The sequence below is a fragment of the Anser brachyrhynchus genome, assembly GCF_964034855.1.
Source record: "Anser brachyrhynchus genome assembly, chromosome: 12".
NCBI classification, from domain to species: Eukaryota; Metazoa; Chordata; class Aves; order Anseriformes; family Anatidae; genus Anser; species Anser brachyrhynchus.
In genome coordinates, this window is record NC_137707.1 from 19,372,819 (window position 1) to 19,395,983 (window position 23,165).

At 37.1% G+C, this 23,165-nt stretch overlaps 2 protein-coding genes across 5 annotated transcripts in view; one reads left to right on the forward strand and one right to left on the reverse strand.

Moving 5' to 3' along the window:
* The window catches only part of PHKB (phosphorylase kinase regulatory subunit beta), a gene marked incomplete at its 5' end in the record, with an annotated part of 74,965 nt that extends 67,228 nt beyond the window's left edge, over positions 1-7,737 (reverse strand). For 2 of the 4 annotated variants that reach the window (XM_080552926.1, XM_080552929.1), the window contains one exon: positions 7,482-7,737. In XM_080552926.1, coding sequence (XP_080409052.1) covers positions 7,482-7,737 — 256 coding nt within the window. Of the gene's footprint in view, positions 1-5,042; positions 5,138-7,481 lie in introns of all 4 variants that reach the window. The other 2 variants (XM_080552928.1, XM_080552927.1) reach the window with 2 other exon arrangements.
* The window catches only part of ITFG1 (integrin alpha FG-GAP repeat containing 1), a 71,847-nt gene continuing 56,393 nt past the window's right edge, over positions 7,712-23,165 (forward strand). The window contains exons 1-6 of the mRNA XM_080552945.1: positions 7,712-7,934; positions 10,369-10,441; positions 10,827-10,972; positions 12,677-12,734; positions 13,727-13,801; positions 15,026-15,120. Of these exons, the coding sequence (XP_080409071.1) occupies positions 7,736-7,934; positions 10,369-10,441; positions 10,827-10,972; positions 12,677-12,734; positions 13,727-13,801; positions 15,026-15,120 (646 nt within the window). The 5' untranslated portion in view covers positions 7,712-7,735. The remainder of the gene's footprint in view (positions 7,935-10,368; positions 10,442-10,826; positions 10,973-12,676; positions 12,735-13,726; positions 13,802-15,025; positions 15,121-23,165) is intronic.

Sequence of the window (23,165 nt, forward strand, 5' to 3'; positions counted from 1 at the left end):
CTCTATTGTTAGTCTACTAATTCAGTTGTCTTGCAAAAGCACACTATAGTAACCTGCAGCGATGGTAATTTTATATGGTGACTTGGTCAAAGTAGGACAGAATATGCATAGGGAAAAATCTTCAGTCACTTATTTGCATAAAAAGTAGCAAATTCATGAGAAATGTTTACTTATGAGGTTTTCAAAGGCAAAATAAAGATACTTACTCTTAGATTTGTTAACTATGTAACACATACATAGGACACTACTTTGTGTGTGAAGTGGGTTCAGAATATCTCTTTCCTGCAGACCATTAAAGCCCACACTGCACCGTGAAAAACAGGTGAGTATTCACAGGCACAAACACGTATACACACAAGGTAAAAGTTTCTAAAATAAAATTGTTCTAATTTTCATACTTACCAGACAATCTGTGACCCTCTGTGGCCAACAGAGAAACAAAATAAAGTTATCATGAACAGAAAGTATATGCTTGGCTCCTATTTCATCGCATGAAGATTTCAACTTTGGGCAGAAAGAATACTGAACAGAGTAAACAGCAGGAAAATGTCAAAGTACTACTATCCACCAATTATATTCTTTTAGATATTTCAAACTTTACCAGCAGAAATAAATGAAACAGTCAGAATGGTTGTTGATGAAAAAAAGAGATGAAGTGGATTCAAAGTTCAAGAAAATTGACAAAAAGTTTTATTCTTTAAAAAGTATATGCAAGAGAAGTTGTCTAAAGGAACACTCAAAACTGAAGTCTTCCGCATATTGCTCACAAATACCTATGTAATTTATGTTTGTTTGCGTGTCTAGATGTCTGTTGGACAAATCCTGTGGTAAATTATGGGTCATTAGTACCATGATCTAATTGAAAGCAACAAGCAGACAGAAAAACCATGAAGCTGGCTGCTACTTCTGTGTGGTTTTATAGTGAGACCATAGCACCAGGGGAGCTGTAAGTATTTTTAGGATAGCTAAAAAAGCCTGCCTCTACTCTTTTCCAGAATCCACGTAACAGTTTATTTCAGCAAGACAGAAACTTAATACATAAAGTTATTTTCAATTACTTATATAATATGGGATTTAAAACTGACAAAATGACATCAAGACTCTACAGCACTGAAAGTGAATGACACATGCAATTGAGCTCCCAGCACTGAAACTGAATGAGATGCAATTGAGTTCTCAGTTTGCATGTTACCATTCAGAACAAAGAGAATGAGGACATTCAACTACCATTTTTTTAAATATCTCATTTCATTGTAACCATACAGTACAAGTTTCATTTTAGGTAAATATGGACATGTCCTAGGAAGGAATATTAAAATACTTTGCTGATTTAGTATTTTTAAGCTGTATACTGATGTACAAACATATACAAAATTTAAATAGGGTACATAGTAGTTTAGATTTTCTTCCCACAAAGAACGAAGCATGCCCATTATTTTCTCAAATCAGAAGTGGACCACTGCGAGTCAATAACTACTTCAAAAAAAACCTAAAAAATAGGAAATCAATGTCACTTCCTACATTCGGGTGTTTAATTTAGTCTGTTAACAGTCAAAGTCCTTGACCCAACTCTAATTAAATCCCTATTTTTCCTTCAGATATTTCACTAACTAAATACGCTATATCCATATTTTGGACGGAAAATGAGAAAATAAATCCCCCTTCACTTCAGATGTGGCTCTTTAAAGTTCCACATTGATACGATTTCATCATTCTTCAGGTTGAAGAATTACTGAAAAGGACAGCCATTTCCTTTCAAGGAAATGAAATTAGAGAACAGGAAGAGATCTGAAACAGCAAAATAACTGATAAAAGCAGCATCAATTACTAATGCAGAACTACCATAATATTTGGACAAGATATTTAAGACTGAGCTAAGACACTGGAACTATACAAATACATTAATGAGCAGATTAAACTCAAAGGTACAATAATTTCAGGAAAAATTAACAATTTATTCATCTCTTCTAAGCAGAGTACAATACTGAAGGAAATTAAGGGAAGTTCTCCAAGATACGCTGTTAGCAGTGTGAGTAACTGCATATACAACCTGCGGAGGCTGAAAATACTTATGTCATCCTGACGTTAAGAGTACTGGCCCATCCACAGATTCACAGATTCACAGATTTTTCTAGGTTGGAAGAGACCTCAAGATCATCGAGTCCAACCTCCGACCTAACACTAAGTACTCCACTAAACCATATCCCTAAGCTCTACATCTAAACGTCTTTTAAAGACCTCCAGGGATGGTGACTCCACCACCTCCCTGGGCAGCCCGTTCCAATGCTTAATAACCCTTTCGGTAAAGAAGTACTTCCTAACATCCAACCTAAAACTCCCCTGTCGCAACTTTAGCCCATTCCCCCTCGTCCTGTCACCAGGCACGTGGGAGAATAGACCAACCCCCACCTCTCTACAGCCTCCTTTAAGGTACCTGTAGAGAGCGATGAGGTCTCCCCTGAGCCTCCTCTTCTCCAGGCTGAACAACCCCAGCTCCCTCAGCCGCTCCTCGTAAGACTTGTTGTTGTTACTTGTTGTTGTTGTAACTTTGTTGTTACTCTAGTTATATTCAAGAATAGTATTAATTGCTCTTCAGGAAGAACTACAAACTGCCTAGATATTTAGATTGAAAATCTATGGCCAATATTTTAAAACCCTCTTCCCAAATTCATATCTCGAGAAGCTTTTAGCATCCCCACATCGCAGTAACATCCAGAACGACATCAGAATGGAATTCTGCACCTAGACTATGGAGAAAGGTTTACCTATTTAAGATGGATTGATTATTCAACTTCTACAAAGTACTTAAACAAGCAAACCCCTAAAGTTTAATCACAAGCAAATGGAAGTAACATGACAAGAATTTTATTCCAAACATTTAATATGCCAAAAGCAAATGTACCCGTGCATAACTAATATCAGCACACAGCTGACAAAAAAGCCTCAAAATACCAGATTTCTTTCTAGATTTGATGCATAGCACGAGAATCAAAACTGACTGCAGCCCTTAAACACAACACTAGTTTTGTAATACAACACTTGAGACACGAGCAAGTTCTGGATCTCAGATCACAAGTATATCATTGCCCAATATTAGTACAGGGAATAACATCTTCACATTACAGTCATTGGGACGAAAGAGGATTTTATTTCTTCATGCAGCAAATTTTAAGAATAATTATACCATATGAACAAATCATATCCTGCCAACATGACATTTCATTTCCCTCCAGACTCCCGCAATCTCTCCTGAGCTGAGACTCAGTGAGTACTGAAGAGAAATGTTAGATATAATAGATATAACACAGTTTAACAGTTCTGTGCCATTAAGTTGCCTACTTTAAAGCCCAAACTCATAGACTTGAGCAAGGTGATAATAACAAAATAACTTTCAGAAACAAGAAATAGGTTTATTTTTCACTAGAAGGAAGATTCATTTCTCATATATTTAAACATTTGAATGCTGTTATCCCATGAACTTAGCATGTACCACCTGTGGTGGTGGTGGGTTTTGGTTTTTTGTAATCACTGTGTACAGGAGGAAACTATCATCTTGCAGCTGACCCTGCTTTGAGCAAAAAGCTGGACTAGCTGAGCTCCAAACTTTCCTTCCAAACTGAACCGATACATGATTCAGTGATAACACCACAAGAAAACCCAAGTGGGCAAAAAATAAAAGAAAATAGAAACCAATTTTAAGGTATTTCTCCACCTGAACAAACACTAGGAGTAAATGCAAGGGACAAAGTGTTACCCAGACTGAGGAACAGTAACAGCAGAGGTACAAAAGAGTAAAATCTTGTAATGGTTTTATTTAAATAGTTTTAAGGCGACAACACTTTTCAGTTATTACTTATCAAGAAAAATAATGTGCTGGACTGTGCAGAATTCAAAATATTTTAGAATGGAAAAAAAGAAGAAAAAAGTCTTTTATCTATTTCCCTTTTTTAGTCCATTATAAAAAATGGAAATTACTGATTTCAGAATTTACAGTAACTAACAACTCCAAAAGTTATCAAAGACCAAAAAGAAAAAGAAAACCCTAACTGCCATGCCAGTACACAAGAGCTTCACATAACAAAAATGCCAAAGTCTGCCACACAAGCCTTGTAAATGCTACAAGCAAGGCAGAACAACAATCAGGGTTTTCAAGGCAATCACTGTCATTTTTCAGCCTGCCAACTTACGACAATACCTCTTAAAACTACTAAAAACATTTATTTTGTGTCATAACTAGAACCAGAAATGTCAAGTAGCAATATGATAATCAGAAAAAAAGTAATTTTTATTTATTTATTACAATGTCAACAGTCCACGAGCCTTTTGGTGTTGGAAGAGGCAAAACAGAAATGCCACAGGCAGAGTTCAAGTGACTCAGTTGCAGCAAAAGACAGCTGAAATCCTCTTATCTGGTAACTCTCACTATCACTTGTGCTGCTAGCATGTTTCACCGCAGAGTGAACAAGAGGCCTGTAGAGGTTCTTCCCAGATCAGCTGCTACACATACAGACACATTTGTTCCTGTCAAACTCTTTCCAAAATCTATTAAGCTAAAAATGTAATGGTCTTGATAACTTCATATATACAAGCTCCTGTTGTAGCTACGGAGAAGCTGCCTCATGAGGCTTTATTTTGCTTCCACTTAACTTCCCGAAGTCAAGCTTTAGAACAATGACTGACTTGCAGGTCCTTGTCTCTAAACCAGTCATGTTGTTTTTCTCGTAAGAAATTAAATCTAAAGCACCATTCCTTGTACACTTTTCACATAACCATTAGCTTAGAAACACACTTCAGTTATGAGATTGTTATACTGACAGACATTTGCAAGAACACAAACGCAAAAAAGAAAATCCAAACAAAATAGGAAGAGTAGACTTCAATTCAAGTAGATTCCAATTTCCATAAATTTTCACTTGAATTTTTAAGTTATACTGCACAATTCAGAAGAGCTACTAACACAAAACACTGCGTGAAACAAAAAACAATTATTGTTTTTGTTGGATTCAATAGCCACAAACAAAAGCACGAAACTGCACACTTACCAAATTTTAAAAAAGCATGCGCAGATGAGGTTCTGTCATCATCCAAATTGGCCATTTCAAATTGGTGCAGCTAATCACAAACGTCTCAGGCTAAGCTACAGCAATTTTCAAAACCGTTTAGTAAATGTTAAAGGCAACCAGCATTAAATTAAGTGAAAGCAATGTTAGTGGAGTTATTAAAATGACAGAGTGCACAGCACACAGGGTAGTACCATGTTGTTATATTTTATGTTTTCCCTCTTCTACTCTAAAAATCAGTTTTAGTTTGCCTTTACTTCAGTAACGCTTAACTAAGTAAAATGGTATAATCTACACTAAGACCATCTTTTGGACTTTACACAGTAAGTTATGTTTACTTGATAAAAAAATTGCTATTAAAGTCTAAAGGTGCTGAATAATATCTGTGTGATCTATTTCAGGATTACATAAAAAATACGTGTTTAACACATTAAAAAAAAAAAAGTGTTAAGCAATAGTAAGCACTGACAGCTAGAATTCTGCTTATGCATAGTGTTGCTTTTATCCAATGTGGAATTTACATTAGGATGCTTTGCACAGTCATATCCACAGCTTATGGTACTGAATATCTATTATTTGAAGTGGAACATCTGCCAGTTTGGAAGGTAAAATAAGAAAATATTGCTTGTAGTTATGATGACAAGTCATTCCAAATCTTTAAAGCAACTTAGGCTCTTTAAAGTAGCTGAGATTTCAGAGGTTGTAGACTGGCCAACTGCTGAACATATTTGTAACCTGTTCCTAACTGTTAATTATCACAGTAGCAACAATTGAAACAGTATTTTATTGTTCAAGGAAGGGAAAGAAAAAGCTCTCAAGAAAACTTGCTCTTACTGGCAACAACATAACATATTTTAATACACATAATCATCAAGATATGCACTACCTCCTACAGGATAGGGTCTTAAATGATACCTTGCTGTTGGCTGTAAAACATGAATCATTCATGCATTTCATGCACGTGAGTCTATATTCCATGTTTACTAAATAGGCTCCATGTTTATTAGATCTTACTCTAAGCAAGGTATTAAAAAAAAAGAAACAGTACTGTTAGCTGGGACTGTCAGCATAGCCCTCATCCAATTCAGAACAGCATGGGGGAGTTTCAGCCAATTTCAATGACGCTAACAACCATAGCTCCTTCTGACAACGCCAGAAAGGAAGAGTAAGAGCTCTGAAATTACACAAACTTCAAAATAGTTATAAAGATGTAGTAGGGAATTTGAGAAACAAGAACATGATTTTCATTTTTAGATAAGATTGTTACCTAAAAGATCACAAAGAAAAATTAATTTTTACACCAACTCATTTATCAGAAAAGCATTTCAACTAAAACAAGCTTTATTTCTCCAATAAACAAATTTCTTTGGATTCTATATAAGTGACAAGATCCCTAAGTAGGAAAAAGAGGAATTGAACTACAATAACAATCTGTCACTATCAGAGAAAACTTTCTTAGATATTTAATAAATAAGTAGAAGGCGGCAGCAGATAAAAGAAAGTCAAGCATTCAAAACCGCCTGAATGCCTTCTGCAGTGACAGAGCCCAGCTCGGACGGGAACCGCAAAGTTAGCACACTGCTGTGTGACTCGGGACTCGCACACTCCAAACACGCAGGATCCAGACTGTATTTTGTAGAGCTCTATGGCTACGTTCGCTAATCAATTTCAGATAACAGTACCGTGTAATCATAATTAGCCAGAAAATAGGAATTCATTTAGTGGACAGTCTTAATAATGGTATCGTGCACATTAATACTATACATAAGTAGAATTCTTAAAGTCTCATCAATCAGAGCACTCGGTAACCACTGCACTTTCTTGGAGGGCCCTCAGGAAGGCCACCTTCTTCAGTCTGACCTGTCACTACGACAGCAGCACAAATCAAATCATGAGTTGTGCAAGCATGTATGCCAAATACAGAAACAGCACAGGGACCACTTGGAAAACTGTTTCCACCAGAACATTAGCAAGTAAAGTCCTACTACTACTGTACTTAATTTAAAAGAGAAAAGAGAACAGGGGTCTTTGAGCTTTGGACATTCAAGACAACTCCCTAAACTTCACCCTTGCACTTGAGGCCAGAACCTCGCTGCCCTGCAGACTGACTTCAGTACCTGAAGCTCTCACGTTCAAATAAATAAATGCTTTTCCATAGAAAACCAGGCAGCAGCAGCTGGCACTCCCGTGCTTTAAAGCGCTCCACCTGCCCAAGAGCGATGCTACGGCAGCAGCAGCAGCAGCAGCTCCCTTCACCCAGCCCCGCAGCCCCCGGGGCCGCCCGGTGCCCGGCCGTGCGGGGCAGCGCCGGGTGAGGCGAGGTGAGGCAAGGTGAGGTGAGGTGAGGCGAGGCGAGGCGAGGGGAAGGGCAGAGAGCGGGGAGCCGCGGGGCGGCTCCGGGACCGAGCCGAGAGGTCAGACCTGAGCGCTTCGAGCGAGCCCGCAGCTCCAGCATCTTCCAGCTGACATCGGCCATGTGGGCCGCCGCCGCCGCGGCCGCCGCCATCCCGCCGCGTTGCGCTCCGCTCCCCACGGCCCGGCGCCCCGTTACCCGCGGTGGCCGTAAAGGTGCCCGGGCCGCTGTCGCGAAACTGTCGCGATGGAGTGGCGGCGGCGCCGGGCCCTCCCCGGTGTTGCCGTAAAGCGCTGCGGGCGGCGGGCAGAGCCGCTGCGCCATGGGGGGCGGCCGCTGTGTGCCGTGGCTGGGCCCGGCCCTGGTGTTGCTGGCGGTCCTGGTCGCGGTCCTGGTGGGGCCCGGCGCGGCGCTGCAGAATGTCACGGCGCAGCTCTTCGGTGCCGAGGCCCACGGCACCCTGGCGGCGTTCGGCGACTTCAATTCGGACAAGCAGACCGATCTGTTCGTGCTGCGCGGCGGTGAGCGCGGCGCTGGTGTGGGCAGGGGGTGCGCGGGGGTGGCCGGGGCCGGCGCGGGGCTCGGAGCCGGGGGGCGGGTGCTGGGGCAGGGGTCGCAGCAGCCCGGCCCGGTGCCCGTGTCGGAAAGGGCAGCGGTCGGCCCTTGCCTCGGCCGCTCGGTGGTGCTGCTGGAGGTGATGGTATTGACTAGCAGAGCTGCTTTCGGGGCTGAAATTGGCGTTTGTGTTGCTCCCGAGGTGTTCCCGACATGGAGAAACAGATTTGCGGTTTGCACTGGAGCAGGGCTTTATTTAGGAGAAGAGGTATTTACCTTTATAGTTGGCTTTGTGGTCTGAGATGAGGTAAAAGCATCACCTGGCTGAGCGGAGGGTTTTGCTCCTCCAGACCTTCTTCTTCTGCTTCCACAATATGTTGGGAAGTAGAGATGAAGAACACTTCATGGTTGTACGGAGGATAAATTAGATGTTAGCCTGCTTTGGATGTTGTTAAGTCCAAAGGAAAGTAGCCGTGCACAAGGCTGTTGGCTTGTCAGCTGCTGGGGGTCTCTGCTGAGGCTCAGGTTGGGGAGAGGACCCCAGTGGGAGCAAACTAGAGGTCAGCACCGTCTGTGGACATCAGACATGGGTTGTATCACTTCATAAAAGTATGACAAGTGGAGAAACTCATACTTCTTGCCTGTTGAATCCACTGCTTTCTACTCGTATTTGATGCCTCTTCCAATAGTACAGGGCAGTGAGTAATTCATCTTTTGCTTTTCACTGGGGAGTTTTGGAAACTTCTGCGGTATCCTGACCACAGAATTTTTAAGCTACTGAGTTGTTGTTTGTATGGAAACTGTGCCCTTTTCCTCACCCTTCTCCGTACTTTTTTTTCCCTTTCTTCTGTGCTGTTTTTGAAATGAGAGGATGACAACTGTAGACAGCTTTTAGATATTTACACTGAGGATTGATGTAGTGCCATACTGCTTTCAGTTTTCTGCTCATCAGATAATTTCCAGTACTCTGTTTGTTTTGACTGCTGATGAGCTCTGAGCCAAAATTTGCATAAATCCATCTTTAGAGGCCATAAAATCTCAATTCAGAGAAACATAATTAACTTGGAGCCTGCTATGTGTAAGGATCAATCTGCTTCATCAACATCATTACTTTACCACCTAGATGATAAAAAGGCAGGTAAAAAACTATAGTGTGAAATCAGAATTGTAAGTTTTAGCAGTCAACCTACATCTTTATTATCAAAAGCTTTAACCAGCCAGCAAGCTTCTTCAGCTTACAGCGTGCCAGCTTTTCCAATCATCTGTGAAGGTACAATGCAACCCTGGCTGCGTTAGCTTGCCAGATGGAACTGCACTAGTTGCCTCTATCCATTTGGAAAGGGTTTGTTTTCATTTACTCATCTGTTGGCATATTGTCCTTTGCAAATACGTTTATGGCAGTTATTTTCCTTTTTCATACCCAAAAAGCTTCTATTCTGATATTTCACAGCTGTGAAATTTGCCACAGAGCAAAGCCCTTGAAGTACGCTATGGTAGCTTAAGTTTGGAACTGTAGAATTATTTTCCCTTAGGCAACCTATATCTTATGGTTAGGGATGCCTCAGGTGAGTTTCTTGGAGAATGCAGAAAAACATCATAAAGGATTAGTAAAAAAAAAAAATAAAAAATTAAAAAAAAAAATTGTATTTCTTCAGCTGTGAAGTATGATTTTACTTGCAGAAGTTTATATGAATTATGATTTTTTTTTTCTGACTGAAAAAAAAATTGTAGTTTAAGAATTTTTTTCTTCCCCCAATACAACTCTTTGTGCAACAGGAAATATGGGCTTGTATTTAGATTATACTGTAGTAACTGAATGACAGTGGCTTATATCATTGCCTCTAAATGAGGAAGTGCTGTGTGGAACCAGGTTACTCCTGTGAGTTTCTTTTAAGGTTCTTCTGTCAGCAGGCTTGGAAGAGCAGCATCAGATCCTGCTATGTCAGAGACAGTATTTTAAGAGTTCTTTACGTCAGCTTTTATGATTTAAATGTTTGTGTAGAACTGATGCCTATTACTTTTTCACATGTAACATTTACTAATCTAGTATGGGAAGTTCTATTTCAAGCCATGTGGCAGCGATAGCAAAGAGAAGTTTAACACTAAGCCCCCAAGAATAGTCTTGATATTCGCATCCCTTTGATGCTAATGGATTCGCATCCCTTTGACGCTAATGGATTATGTTAATGATATAGTTAGATTTATACTGTTGTACTGCAGAAGTGTTCCTGTTGCTTCCTTTCTAATGAGGAGGAAGTGTTTGTTCTAATGAGGAGGAAGTATTTTTGCTGCTATGAGGAATGACCATTTGCAACACAACACTTAGTGTTGTTTTTATATATAAAGCATCTATGATCCTTAACCATGAGGGGTTATTTGTTGTCTTACTTGCTTTTGCAGGGAATGAGTTGATTATCTTTTTGGCTGACCAAAAGGAACCTTACTTTAAGCCCCGTGTTAAGTTACCGATGAAGTAAGTATTGATATTGAATGATGAAACAATTTAAGTGCTCGTTCTTCTTGAAAGGATATCTTTACAGTCAGTGGGAATGGGACTAGAACTGTCTGTGCTGTGGTCTGATTGGCAGTGTGGTTCAACTTGCCCTTAGAGCTCAAGTTCTTTGACCAAGAAGCTTCCAGAGTCATTTCTGATACACTTTTGTTTTGCCTTTTTTTTGTGTATGTGTGTGGTTCATATGACAGAATTTGTGGATTTTGTTATTTATGTAGTTAAGGTGTGACTTACCACCCCCTTGGGAAACTTATGTCCTTTGGTTTTCTTTGTACTTAAATTCAGTTTTCATGCACATGTATAATTATATGCATGTGGGACCTCTTTTGTTTGTTTTTACTTCTAGATCTCTAGGTGTTGTCATAACCAGTGTAGTTCCTGGAGATTATGATGGTGACTCACAAATGGATGTCCTCCTGACTACCCGGACACAAAGTCATGGCAGAGATGAACTTTCATTGTTTATTTTCTGGGGCCATAACCAAACATTAGGTGAGTTGCTGAGGCTGCTTACTAATAAGACTGTTAGACTTCTTAATAATTCCAAGGATTTTCTGAAAGTTCTAAGTTATGTTACAGTGTGGAGATTGTTTTTACAATTAAAATAATGATTAGCAGCTATTCGGCTTCATACCTATACATTATTTTGCTGTTAATCTCTATTCAATAATTAATGTAAGAGAATAAAACTAAGACTTTTGCTTATATATCATTCAACAGGCAATACCAAACAGTATTACAGATTGACAGTAACCTACTAACTGAAGAGCTACTTCTCATGGCTTCCCCATTATGCATGTGAGCTTCACCAAGATTATCCCAAAAGACTGCCTAATTTGAATTTAGATAGTGCTAAGAGCCTGATATGAAGTTCACAGCATAAATTTTCAAAATGTCACACACAAACTTATTAACTGTAATATCACGCTCGTATTCCTATTAAATGAAATTCTTTAAAGACAGAGATACTGAAATAGGCTTGGGAAAAGAGGTTGTAGATTCTCTGTCACTGAAAGTTTTCAAGAGCCTTAGACAATCATCTTTCATCGGTGTTCTAGGTGTCTAGAAGTGTTCTGATTGTATCTTAGGGTAGAGTCATGGGTGATACGACCTCTCGAAGTCTCTAGTGTTTTCTGTTGACTTTGCTGGGAAAGCATTTTGGGAAAGGTTTAGAGTTTGAAGAAGAACCAAAAAGCAACATAAGATAATCTCAAGTCCACAAAACCTATTGAAAATTATCAATATTGCAGACAACTGTATTATAAAGTAGTTATAGATGAGGCAAGTGATAGCCTTAGATCCCATTGCTTCTGGCTTTATTCAGAGATGAAACAAGCAAACCAGGAAAGTGCATTGGATCAAGCATTGAGAGAACAGGAGGTAGCTGTAGTATTGGGAAGAATATGAAGGACTTAGATGAAATTATGCTGTCTTGCTTCTGAATAAACAAATATTGGGAGAGACAAAAGCGGATCTCAGAAAGGAGTCAGAGGTTAAAAATTCAGGAAATGGTTGGTATGTAGCAAGGCTACTGGAAAGGATGTGGTGCCTACTTGGGTAATAGAAGTATGACAAAGCAAGAGCAGGGTAATATCCTATAAAATATGGGACTGGAATGAAGACAAAAAGTACAGAGATGAAGGAACTGGTATGATGTGGCAAGGGGTTTGGATTACAAGTAAAACTGAAGTCTGTGAGGTGATAACCTGATTAGGACTTAAAATTGTCATTTCCAATTTAGGCGGTCTACCTTTAATCCTTATTTCAAACACACAGAGTATATTGTTAGGAATATATTTTATCGTGACGAAACATTAAACAGAGATCTTGTGTGCAATGTTAAATTTTGAGTGTCTTCGTTCCAACTATTTCACATTTCGTATGTGTATTGGATAGCAGTCACACATAAAAATACGTTTCATTATGATCTCTTTAGAATAATTTGTTGGAGGTTTTTAGTGGAGAGAGAGGAGAAACTAGCTTCAGCATTTTAACTATTACTTGCCTTTCCTATCCAAAATTAAAAGCTTACGTTTATGCATAATCTCAGGAAACCATTTAGTTGTGTATGCTCAGTGATGGCTGATTTTTTTTATTTATTTTTATCATTACATTAATAGAAGGATTGTACTTGCTAAATATGTTACTGTCATAACATGTTGGTAAGTTAATCAAATGGCTATTTTCTGTTTTCAGATCTTAACCATAAAACTATGCTAAATAAGACCTTTCATGATGAGCCTCTAGTAATGGAGTAAGTATAGCTTATCTTTTTAGAAAAAATGTTTTATAACAGTGACTAACAGCAACTGGATACGTATATTTGAACACTAAAATTTCAAATGTGTTCATTTTAATAAAAGGATGGCTTCTTTAATGTCAACTGGTCTAACAAAAGACATTGAAACATATCATCCATCTTTACAAATCTCATATATCAGCCTGGCAATAGTAAATAAAATAAGCTTTAGTGGTTTTTTTTTTTTAATTTCATTACTTGGTGTTTTATGCAGAAAAAGAGCCATTTATTTTTTGTGAATTTTGAAGGTAACAAGTCACCTTACTGGCTTATCAAAGTGAAAATATCCCTTCATTAAAATGACTGTAAAATATGTGCGTAGTATTGCAGGGAGGGATGGGAGCAGATATGTCAAGGGAAGGAGCAAATTTAGGCTCCCTTTGTATAAAGCTGTTACTTCTTGTAAGCAGTGTATATTATGTTTTCAGTATATATTCAAGCCCTATTTCCAATGTCAAATAAGCTGTGATTCTATTTGATTATGCTGCTGAGACCTCATCTTCCAGTGATGATGGAATTCTGTCTTCACTAAGCCTCTGCCATGCAGGATATACGCAGACAAAAACTAGGTACATTTCTGGAAATTGGAGAATATCTATTTTAGAAGGGTGGAGGAGGTAAGAGACTTGAGTAAGAAGTTTTTGATCCGTTTTGCATCTTAAATCTGAAAAAATCTTTAAGCAAAATAACTAGAATTATTATTCACGTTAAGTGACAAAAAGTGACTTATACAGCTGCAAAATCAAGTGAGTGGCAGAGTTATAAATTTTCGAAGAAGCATACTACTATCAGCAGCTCAGACGAGGCAAAACTTGGATAAGACTACACAGATGAAAATTCATCATTGCTTGGGGGAAAATGCTAACCAAATACAGGATAAGTTAAGAGCAACCAGTTTTGTCTTCTGTAATGAGTAAGGTAATACTGAAACTGTTTTTCATTTTCAGCTTTAATGGTGACTTGATTCCTGACATCTTTGGTGTCACAAGCGATTCAAGTAAGCCACAGATATTTATAGGCGGGTAAGCTAAATATTTATTAGCGTCAATTTCGATAATTTATTCAGTCATCTGCTTCTGTTCTTATGAAAGAGACATGAGACTGGAACTCTGCATACACAAGTCTGCATTCCTGTGTATCTTTAAACATTCTATGACAGTATGTAAAGGTGTTGAGCTTTTTAGTAAGGAAGGTATTTGTTCGGCTTATTAGTTTTCATAAAAAGAACTGCTGCAAAAGGCAGACAACTTTGAGTTGCAAAATAAGTACATGCAAGTGATATTCTCTGTATTGCATCTTTTGTGTTAAGGAGTAGCTAGGGCCACTTTGCAGTCATTAAGAGTTGTCTGAGTTGGCTACAGTTTTATGTGATATGATTGCAATAAAGAGGACTAAGTTAATCATGTCACTGCAGTAAACTAAGTCATTCTAGAAAGCAGTAATATAACTGCCCTGCTGATGTGTATTGCATATAGAGATTTTTCTGAGTGTATTAGCTAAAGCTCCTGAAAGTAATGTATTTGATTCAACCACTACGCCTTTGAAATTTTTTCTTTTTTTTTATATTCAAATATGGTGCTAATAGGGAGGTTTGCTGGAAGTTCAGTCATTTTTAAAACAGAAACCAGCAGTGTATGGCGTTTTGTTTTCTCTGGGGTTTTCTTTGAGGGTTAGGGGGGTTGCTTGATTTGTTTGTTATTTATGTTAAATTAAATATATATTTAATCACCTGCTTGGGAAATGACATAGCCTATGGTCTATCCTAATGTGATAGCTTAATTCTTGTTCTGATTTTTACTAAACGACTGAAAATCAAGTCCCTTTACATGTAGCGGGCATGAGCTGCTTTAACAGTATGTGATTATGTCTGGTTTTGTTCATCTTAATTGATCTGAAAGTAGATTTCGAAAGTACTGATAGTAAAACTACTTGTGGGAAGGGAGCAGTATTTCAGAATTTATAGTGGAAGTGAAGGCTCTAAACTTTGTGCATAGTGATGCTTTTCTGTACAAATAAAGCTATTTTAGAAACCTAATAGAGGATGGGCTTTGGTTAGATTCTATGATTCATCCTTTGCAAAACCTTTCGAACAGTTACTGTAGTCATTTAGTGTATCGTAAGCTAAGTAGTAATTTTCACTTAACATTAGGAGAATGTGATTTATTTTAATTTTTAAAGGTATATTGTTATGCTTAACAGTCCATGAGCACTGATGAAATGTATTGTTTTTTCTTCTTGCATTGCAGAAACTTATCATTGCATGCTGCATTAGATACTCAAAGTAGAATGTATATACCGCACTCTCATGCATTTATAGATTTAAATAATGACTTCACAGCTGGTAAGTCATAAAAGTATTAAATACATTCCTAAAATTATTCATGAATAAAATATTGTGTATTGTATATTTTCTTCTAATATTTCGGTCAATGTCACGGACAGTTTTAAAGAGTTGGATCTAGAATGCTATCTTTGGTGATTATGACCTTGCTACTTTTGATTTTTAATCAATATCTGCACTTTGAATAATGCTTTTTATTCATTCTGGCAATATTTTTTTTAATCACACTTTTATTTTGGTCTGAATAATTGTTTGCAATCAAGCATTGTTTCCTATTCTTAGTGATGCTGTATTCTAGTGTTCAGTTTGCAACTGAATTAGGTGCTTTGCTGCATTTTCTTCATCTGCAGTCTGAAATAGTTCTATAGTTTGTTCAGAAGAGTATTTTCAACACTGGACTTATTTTGTTTCTTAAAGACTTCAATATGATTTCCTTCCATTTTGTTATAGTTTATTCTATCACTGAGAAAATTGCATGTGAGACTTTTTCTATTACTATATGAGCAATCGTAAAAGCTATTTATAGTTCAGTATTCACAAACAATACTGAAGAAGATTTTTCTTAAGGTTGATAAACTGTATTCTTGTTTTGTTGCTGGTGATTTTGTTTTGTCATTTTTATCTGTTTTGGTGAAACATGCAATGCAGTTTAGCCTTCAAGTACAGTGGATCTATTCATCGCTTCCATACGTGGTTTGTATCTCAAAGCATATTTAAACATCCTGCTAAACTTCATTTATTTTCTTAAAACACTAAATGGATTTTGAAATGTTTTCTCTTCTGATAGATATGCTTTATACATCAATTCATATATGGTAGTTTTGGAAAGAAAGGTTACTTCTTTTTCCTTCTTAGTCGTGTGGGAACGAGAGAGGAAAGAGCACATAAACTTAATTAATATGCTTTTCATTTCTATGGATTAAGTTAATTGCTTTAGCACATAGTCAAACTAATACTCATTTCTGGCACATTGCTGCATGAAGCTGTCAAGTGGAAATTCCGACTGGAAAATCAAGTATATGGTTGCTTATTATAATTAGTGTAATGTAATAACCAATTCTAAGGCACTTAGCTTGATACACCCTTTAGAGTTTTGGTTAAATGGCATGAGCAGAGTAGATGGCCAATCCAGGTAACTTTTTAACATGAATATATTGACATAAAAGCTCACAGGTAGGTGAAGGTAGGAACTCTAAGTTGTTTATGTAGATCAATCACAGTTTGAGCACTCTTGCTAAAATTGTTCAAAGTTTTCTGTGACAGCTAAGTTGGTCTACAAAATGGCCAGAGAGTTCCTGTTAGTGCTGGTGATATATGGAGATTTCTCTGCAAAATAAAAAATAGTAATCAGTGTCTTTGTGGGGGGAGTGCTGGGAGCTTTTATAGATTCACATCTATATTTATATCTGAAAATGTGAGTAGAAGCTTCTGTGAACATCCCCACTCAAAGATGTTTACTTTTTTTTACTTGTAAGAGCACAGATATAACTCCTCAGGCTGGAATCTGTCTTATGTTAGAGCAGCCTAAAGAAAACTTCAAGGAAAATAATTCATTCTGAGAAGAAAGCTGGAAAAAAATATCGCCATAGAATTATTTTCTTGAGAATAACTTTTTGCTAGTAAAATGGGAATTGGAAATTGTTTTGTGTGATCCCTGTGAAAACTAGACCAACAGTGAGCAATGCATATGTTGCAGAGAAATAATACCGTACCAGTGATATTTGATACTTTGTGACTGACATTTTATTCCAGGACTGTCTGCTGCCAAAATGAAAAGCCACCAATCGTCTGGTCTTGTCCGTGCATTTATGGCAGTTCTCTCTCATCCACTATAGCGACTGCTCAAGAAATGTATTGGGGAGGGTGCATGGAGCATGATTCATTTTCACTTGTGTTATTAAACTGATCCAGGTCAGCATGAAGTTTCAGGGTTGCCAGAGCCAGTATAAGCACAGAGAGAACTTGACTCACTCCTCTTTTTAGTAGCAGCAGTTGTAGTCTGCCTTTTCTGCATGAAATTGCACCTTGAGACTTATGGTGCCTCTTCCAAAAAATACCTATTTGGTGTACTCACAGTGTCTCCTTTAATTTGTGTTAGGTTGTACAGGGTTTGGCAAGTGACTCAGAGAAGTAGTCATAAAACGAGTCAGCTGTGGGTTTTTTGATGGTTTGTTTTAAATAAAAGCAGAACAAAAAAAAACTGCCTAACTGCCTACACAGTATTGGTAATACTGTGTTTGTAAATGCCCTCTGCCAAACACTGCTGAAATAGGTACTGATATTGCTGTAGTACATACCTAACTGGTCCTGTGTCCCACTCTGTACAGTCTGGATAGACTTTGTAGGACAGCTAAATGTCTCTCCTGTTTCATGAGCTCTGTTCCTGCTTTGCACAGCTGGGGCAGCCCAGGAGCATCATTGATGTTATATTATTTTTCAGTGAAGTCAGTGGAATCTATTGGTTGGTTGAGGTAGAACTAGTGAAAATGAGATGTTTATGACAGTATTAACCTGCACTACCGTTCCTGAGTTGGGACAAAACTCATTAAGCATAGGTCCTTGTGCAGATTAAAATCATAGTAATTAGGAGGGAGGTATTGGCAAGGATGCAGGGATATAGTCTGCATGCTGAAATCCTGTTGTCCAAACGTCTTAATGTTATTAAGACATTTGCTGCTGCTGTGGTGTTCTCTGAAAAAAATCAGAGTATTTACTCGTTGGCAGTACCACTATTCATGAATATGAAGATACAGTTGTACCTAAAATAGATGCACTGGTTTTGTTTAAAAATAAAAACCTCCAGAATGCCCCATCTTTTTTTTAAGGCCTTTTTCTAATGTTCTTCCATGTTTTTGGGCTCTTTGTGTTCTGTAACAGATGCAGCCAATTCAGTGTTTTTTAGCTAGGCTATTTTTGGCAACTCCATTATTATAAACAGCTTAGGAGATTTAAAGTGTGCTTGACATTTTAAAAAAGAGAGAGAGAAAAGGGGAAAAAGAAAAACCAAAAATCCTCTCTGAGCTGAGAATTTTTTTTGCTAGTTTCTTGTCTAATCTGTTTTCAACCTGCCAAGACATAAACCCTCAAAACAGAGCTTTTAATTGGCATGCTGCTCTGCTCTGGGTGAAATGAAGTTGAATTGTTATGATTTCTTCATATGAGAACATGTTCATAAAGATGTTTTTAATCCCTGACAATGCTTCATGAAAGGCTAACTGTAAGGATTTTACAAATCCAGTAACAAGAACAAAGATAATACTAATCTTTCTTGGTGAGAATTAAACTAGGTTGTTTCAGATAGTAATGTTGCTGCTGTCTTAAAATAAAGCATCATGTAGATTCTTACAATTTTTAATTCAGTAAGTAAATTTGAGTTAGGCTAGCGATCTTATATAATCCATGTAAAAATGTGCAGTATAAAATTTTTACAAAAGGGTCTGTTTGTGCTTTGTGGATAAGGAGAAAATAAATATCAAATTTTCAAGCGTCTTCTCCATGTGTATTATGTACGTGTTGCTCCGGGGAGGAATTTAGAGTTCACAGAACGGCGGAGGTTGGAAGGGGTGTCTGGAAACTGTCTGGTACAACCTTCCTGCTCAAAGTGGAGTTAGGACAGTGCCTGGGGTCATGTCCAGTCATGTTTTGAACCTCTCTGAGGATGGAGACTCTGCAGCCTCCCTGGGCAATGTTTCCTAGCACTTGACCACCCTCATGCTGGAAAAAAAAAAGTTTTTTCTTTTGTTTAAGAAGAGTTTCTATTTCAGTTTGTGCATGTTGTCTCTTACTCTGTCACTGGGTACCAGTGAGAAGAGTCTGGCTTCACCAGACTTGCACCTATGCGCATACATTCTCAAAAAGTAATTAAGTTTTAAATATTACATATTGCATGTTTTCAAAGCTGTATAGGAAGTTACTGCAGTACTGATTTTTACCTCATAGTCACACTTCATATACCTTGACTCTAGGAAGTGATGCAAATTGCTAGTGTGATGTGCCCTGCTACATTAGCACAAAAAATTTTATGCCTGTTGAGAAATGTTCTACCTCTTAGAAATTAAAAACAGTGAAATTATTACTGAACTTCAGATAAAAATAGTGAGTATTTCTGTCCTTTAATAGGTATATCTGTGTGCATTTCAGTGTTATGGTTGAATTTTTATTCAACAGTTCATTAGAGTTTCATCTCTTATACTTCAGTGAAAAGTAAAATATAAATTTGGGTGAAAAATGTTAAATTAACTGTTCATTTACATGAAAAGTTTGGTTTCTCAACAATAAAACTGTAGATATTTAAAAATGAGATGGTGTTGTTGAATTTGGAATTCCAAGTCTTAATGACTTCAGCAAGGAGGAAATAAGTATGTGTAATTGCAACATTTTATATATCTAAATGTGAGACACTGGCTGTATTTAAATGTTATATTCATTCACATGGCTTTTCTTCCTTTCCACCTGAATTGTACAGCTCTATTCCAGAACCCACTTCTTAATTGCCAAGGATTAGAACTTTCAACCCAGTCATTTAGGTCAGAATTGTACCTTATGTCAATGCTGATGTTTGTACATGCACTAAGATAGACTGAAAGATGAGAAAAATGTGCCAAGCCTTGTTAGAATGAGGTTACTAGGTGTCTAGTAATACATAATCACACTTGTTCTTTTTAACAGCTTAAGAACGTAATATCGAAGCTAATAATCATAGGCTTGTCTGAACAGGTTAACTTCAGGTGTGTTTTATAGAGCAGGACAGTCTAGGTGAGCATGTCCAAAGCAGGCTCCTTAGGTAAGAGGCTTGCCTTAAGAATGTCATGTCCTCCAACTGAAAGATTTATATCACATGACTTAAGAAGTATTTGAACAGGATTTAACTATTTGGACTTAGAGCAATAGGAGTAAAAAGTAACTTACCTTTGTGTTAATTCATTCAGTTCGAAGTAAATAGGAACTCAGTCTTTCTCAGAGATATGTATCAGATGTGTTAGTCCGGGGATGGAGATGGTACTGTTTTATTGAGTAAACACTATTCCCAATGTGGTCATCATCCTGAAGATTTCACAGTTGAAATACCTGAATGTAAACATTGAGAGGAAGTGTTAAAATTGGAAACTGGGGCCAAGACAGGTAAAAATGACTCGATAAAGACCACGGAAAACTCCACAGATATGCTATGGAGTTAAGTACTGTTACAGATCATCTACTTCAAGCTAGACAATAGACAAACATGTTTTGCCATTGTTGATTTGTATCACAGTCAGCATTTTCAGACAAGTACTTTGGACCAAGGTGAAGATTAAATTTAGTATATGTCACTAGATGAATGCTGGTTAAACTATCTTAAAGCTGTTGTAATGTAAACTCTCATAGACGTATCAGAAGTGCTTTCTCTACAGTTGAAATTCTTAGGCTAGTGATAATTTTGCTACGTTCCTTTTTCTTTTTTCCTTTCCTTACTGGTTATCTTGTTTTAATTATCAATAATCATATTCAAATATCAGATGTTCTGGTAGGGCTAATGCTGTCTTTCCAAGCCAAAGTTGAAGTATTTAATTACTGTAAAAAAAGTATTACCAATAAACAATAAATCTGTATGGACTTAGTTACAAGTTTGCTAAGAAATCAGGCCATAGTTCTGCAAATATTTAAAATAATAATAGTAATGTTTAAATGTACGAGACAAACTGCCTTGGGCTCTCCATCATACTGTCACTTTTTTCATAGTGACAGATGTATCATTGAGTGCTATGAAAAAATATCTAATGTATTAAATATTTTGTTCCTTATTGGGTTATGTGATTTGAAAGTTTTGGAAATACTGCTTTTGCAACCTGTCTTGTCTTGAATACTAGCACATGGTGTGTATAATTGCAGATATTTCTGGAACTGTTTGCAGACAATGAAGGAAAATTCATAAATTTGATTTTGGGAAGAATAAAGTGGAAAAATCATTAGTCAGAAACAGCTTGCTGTAAGCTAATTGCTAGTCTCTTTACTGGTTAATTTTCATGGTTAATTTTCATATGTTGTTTTGCTTTAGGAATCTAGAAACCTAATGTCCCAGAACACTTACAATGTGTTTTCTCTTTGATTCCCACTTAGTTTAAACCCATAAATGTAGATGTTTTTTCTTCTTGAAAACCAATCACTCAATCCACAGGTGTTTTTTTCTGTTGTAATCTGTTTGTAATTGTTTTGTAATTGTTTGATTCTGAATACACTAATGCTTGATGTCAGACTCTCATTGAGTTGTACTTTAATTTTGGGTTGCCTTTTGATGGAAGCTGGTAACCTCTCTGACTATAATATTATCATAAAAGCTTATTTTATGTAGTAGATCTGTGTTTATTCTCTGTCAAAATAAACAGGCTCATTATGTTTGTAAACAAACTATCTGGCCTTTTAAAACTTAGCTTGAGACGTATTTTAAAATAGAAGTGTGTGTATATACACAAATCTTCTGTCTTCATTTGAAGTCAAATTGTTCTTTTTCATTTTGCTCTTTCCCAAAATAAATACTCAGTAATACCTGGTCACTGTTTCATTCCTTAAACAGACTTTAATTCCCTACATGTTTAAAGCTCAGATAACAAAGCTCACCTGAGAGTTTACAGCAAATAATGGAGTCAAAAAATGTATTATAAAAGATACATGGGAAATCTCATTCTCAACAAACGTGTCTATAAATTGTTGCATTTTTAACTATTGCTTCTATTCCCAAATTGGTTATCTCGATTACTTCACATGGTATTGTGAACCTTTCATAAGATGAGCTCAGAGTTGTTTATTTTACTAGCTGCGTAATTCTCTTGATTCTGCTGGGATTGGTCTGCTTCTGCCATTGCTGCTTTTCTTAATCATAGCTTACATCATGAATAGTATTAAAGGATAAGTAAGGATATCTAGAGAAAAGAAACAGCCATTTTAACTTGTTTTGCCTAATCCTTCTAAAAGATTCCTATCACCTCTACTATCTGCTTAGCAGTTATTAAAATTGCTATAATGAAATATCTCAAAGGCTATTCCTTTTGAAGGTTTTCGTTATATACTGATAATATGATATTTTTATGGTAATCAGCTGCAAATAGATGAAAAGTAAACTGGTTCTGCCTCAGTATTTTGTTGGGTAGGGAAGCATGGAACATGAAAATGTGTTCTGAAAATAATGCTGAATGTGGTCATTTTCCATTGCTTGAAACAACATTGTTGGTTTTATTATAAAAATAAAAATCTTTTCTGTCAGAAGACTCGTGTGTGAGTGCTAAAAACCAGAGGAATAGTCCAACGTGGCCTGCATATTCACGTGCATAACCGTTTGGCATAAAACTAATTTAGAACTTTTCTATTTAAAAGATGCTTTTAAATTTGTACATATGTTTTTTTCTGTAGTCATTCTTAATAATGAAAAGGGATTTAAATGCTTAATTATATTGTTTATAATTGTTTATCGTCTTCCTTATTTGCTGTTCTGGTAAACATTTATTGCATTTGAAAAAAAAAAAAGATGAAAATTGAAAAGCAGAAATAATCACAGAATCACACAGACTTGTTAAGGTTGGAAGGGACCTCTGGAGATCATCAGGTCTAGCCTCCCTGCCAAGCAGGGTCACCTAGAGCACATTGGATAGGAATCCAAAATCTCCTTTATTATAACCATACTTCATAAAGATTTGTAAACACAAATTAGCTTGTTCAGAACACACAAAGTGCTTTTGGTTTTGCTTAGTTTTTTCGGAGGATGAAGTGGCTGGAAGTGGTTCCTGTAACTACTATTTCATGTGACTAGCAACACAAATCCACAACAACTAATTTGTAAATTCTTTAGTGTTGGTGGTTGTACTTTTTAAATGTATTGTAAAAGCTAAATTATTTCAGGTAGGCAGTAGATGTATTACATGTTATCTAGTATACTGCTAATGCCAACTTGACCAGACAAATCTGAATAACAAGTGATAAAAGGTTGCTGTACTTGAGTGGAACAAGTTATGAATAGAGGCACAAAATGTATCCAATAGTAAGGTTTGGCTTGCTATTTCCTTGTAGTAAAGAAA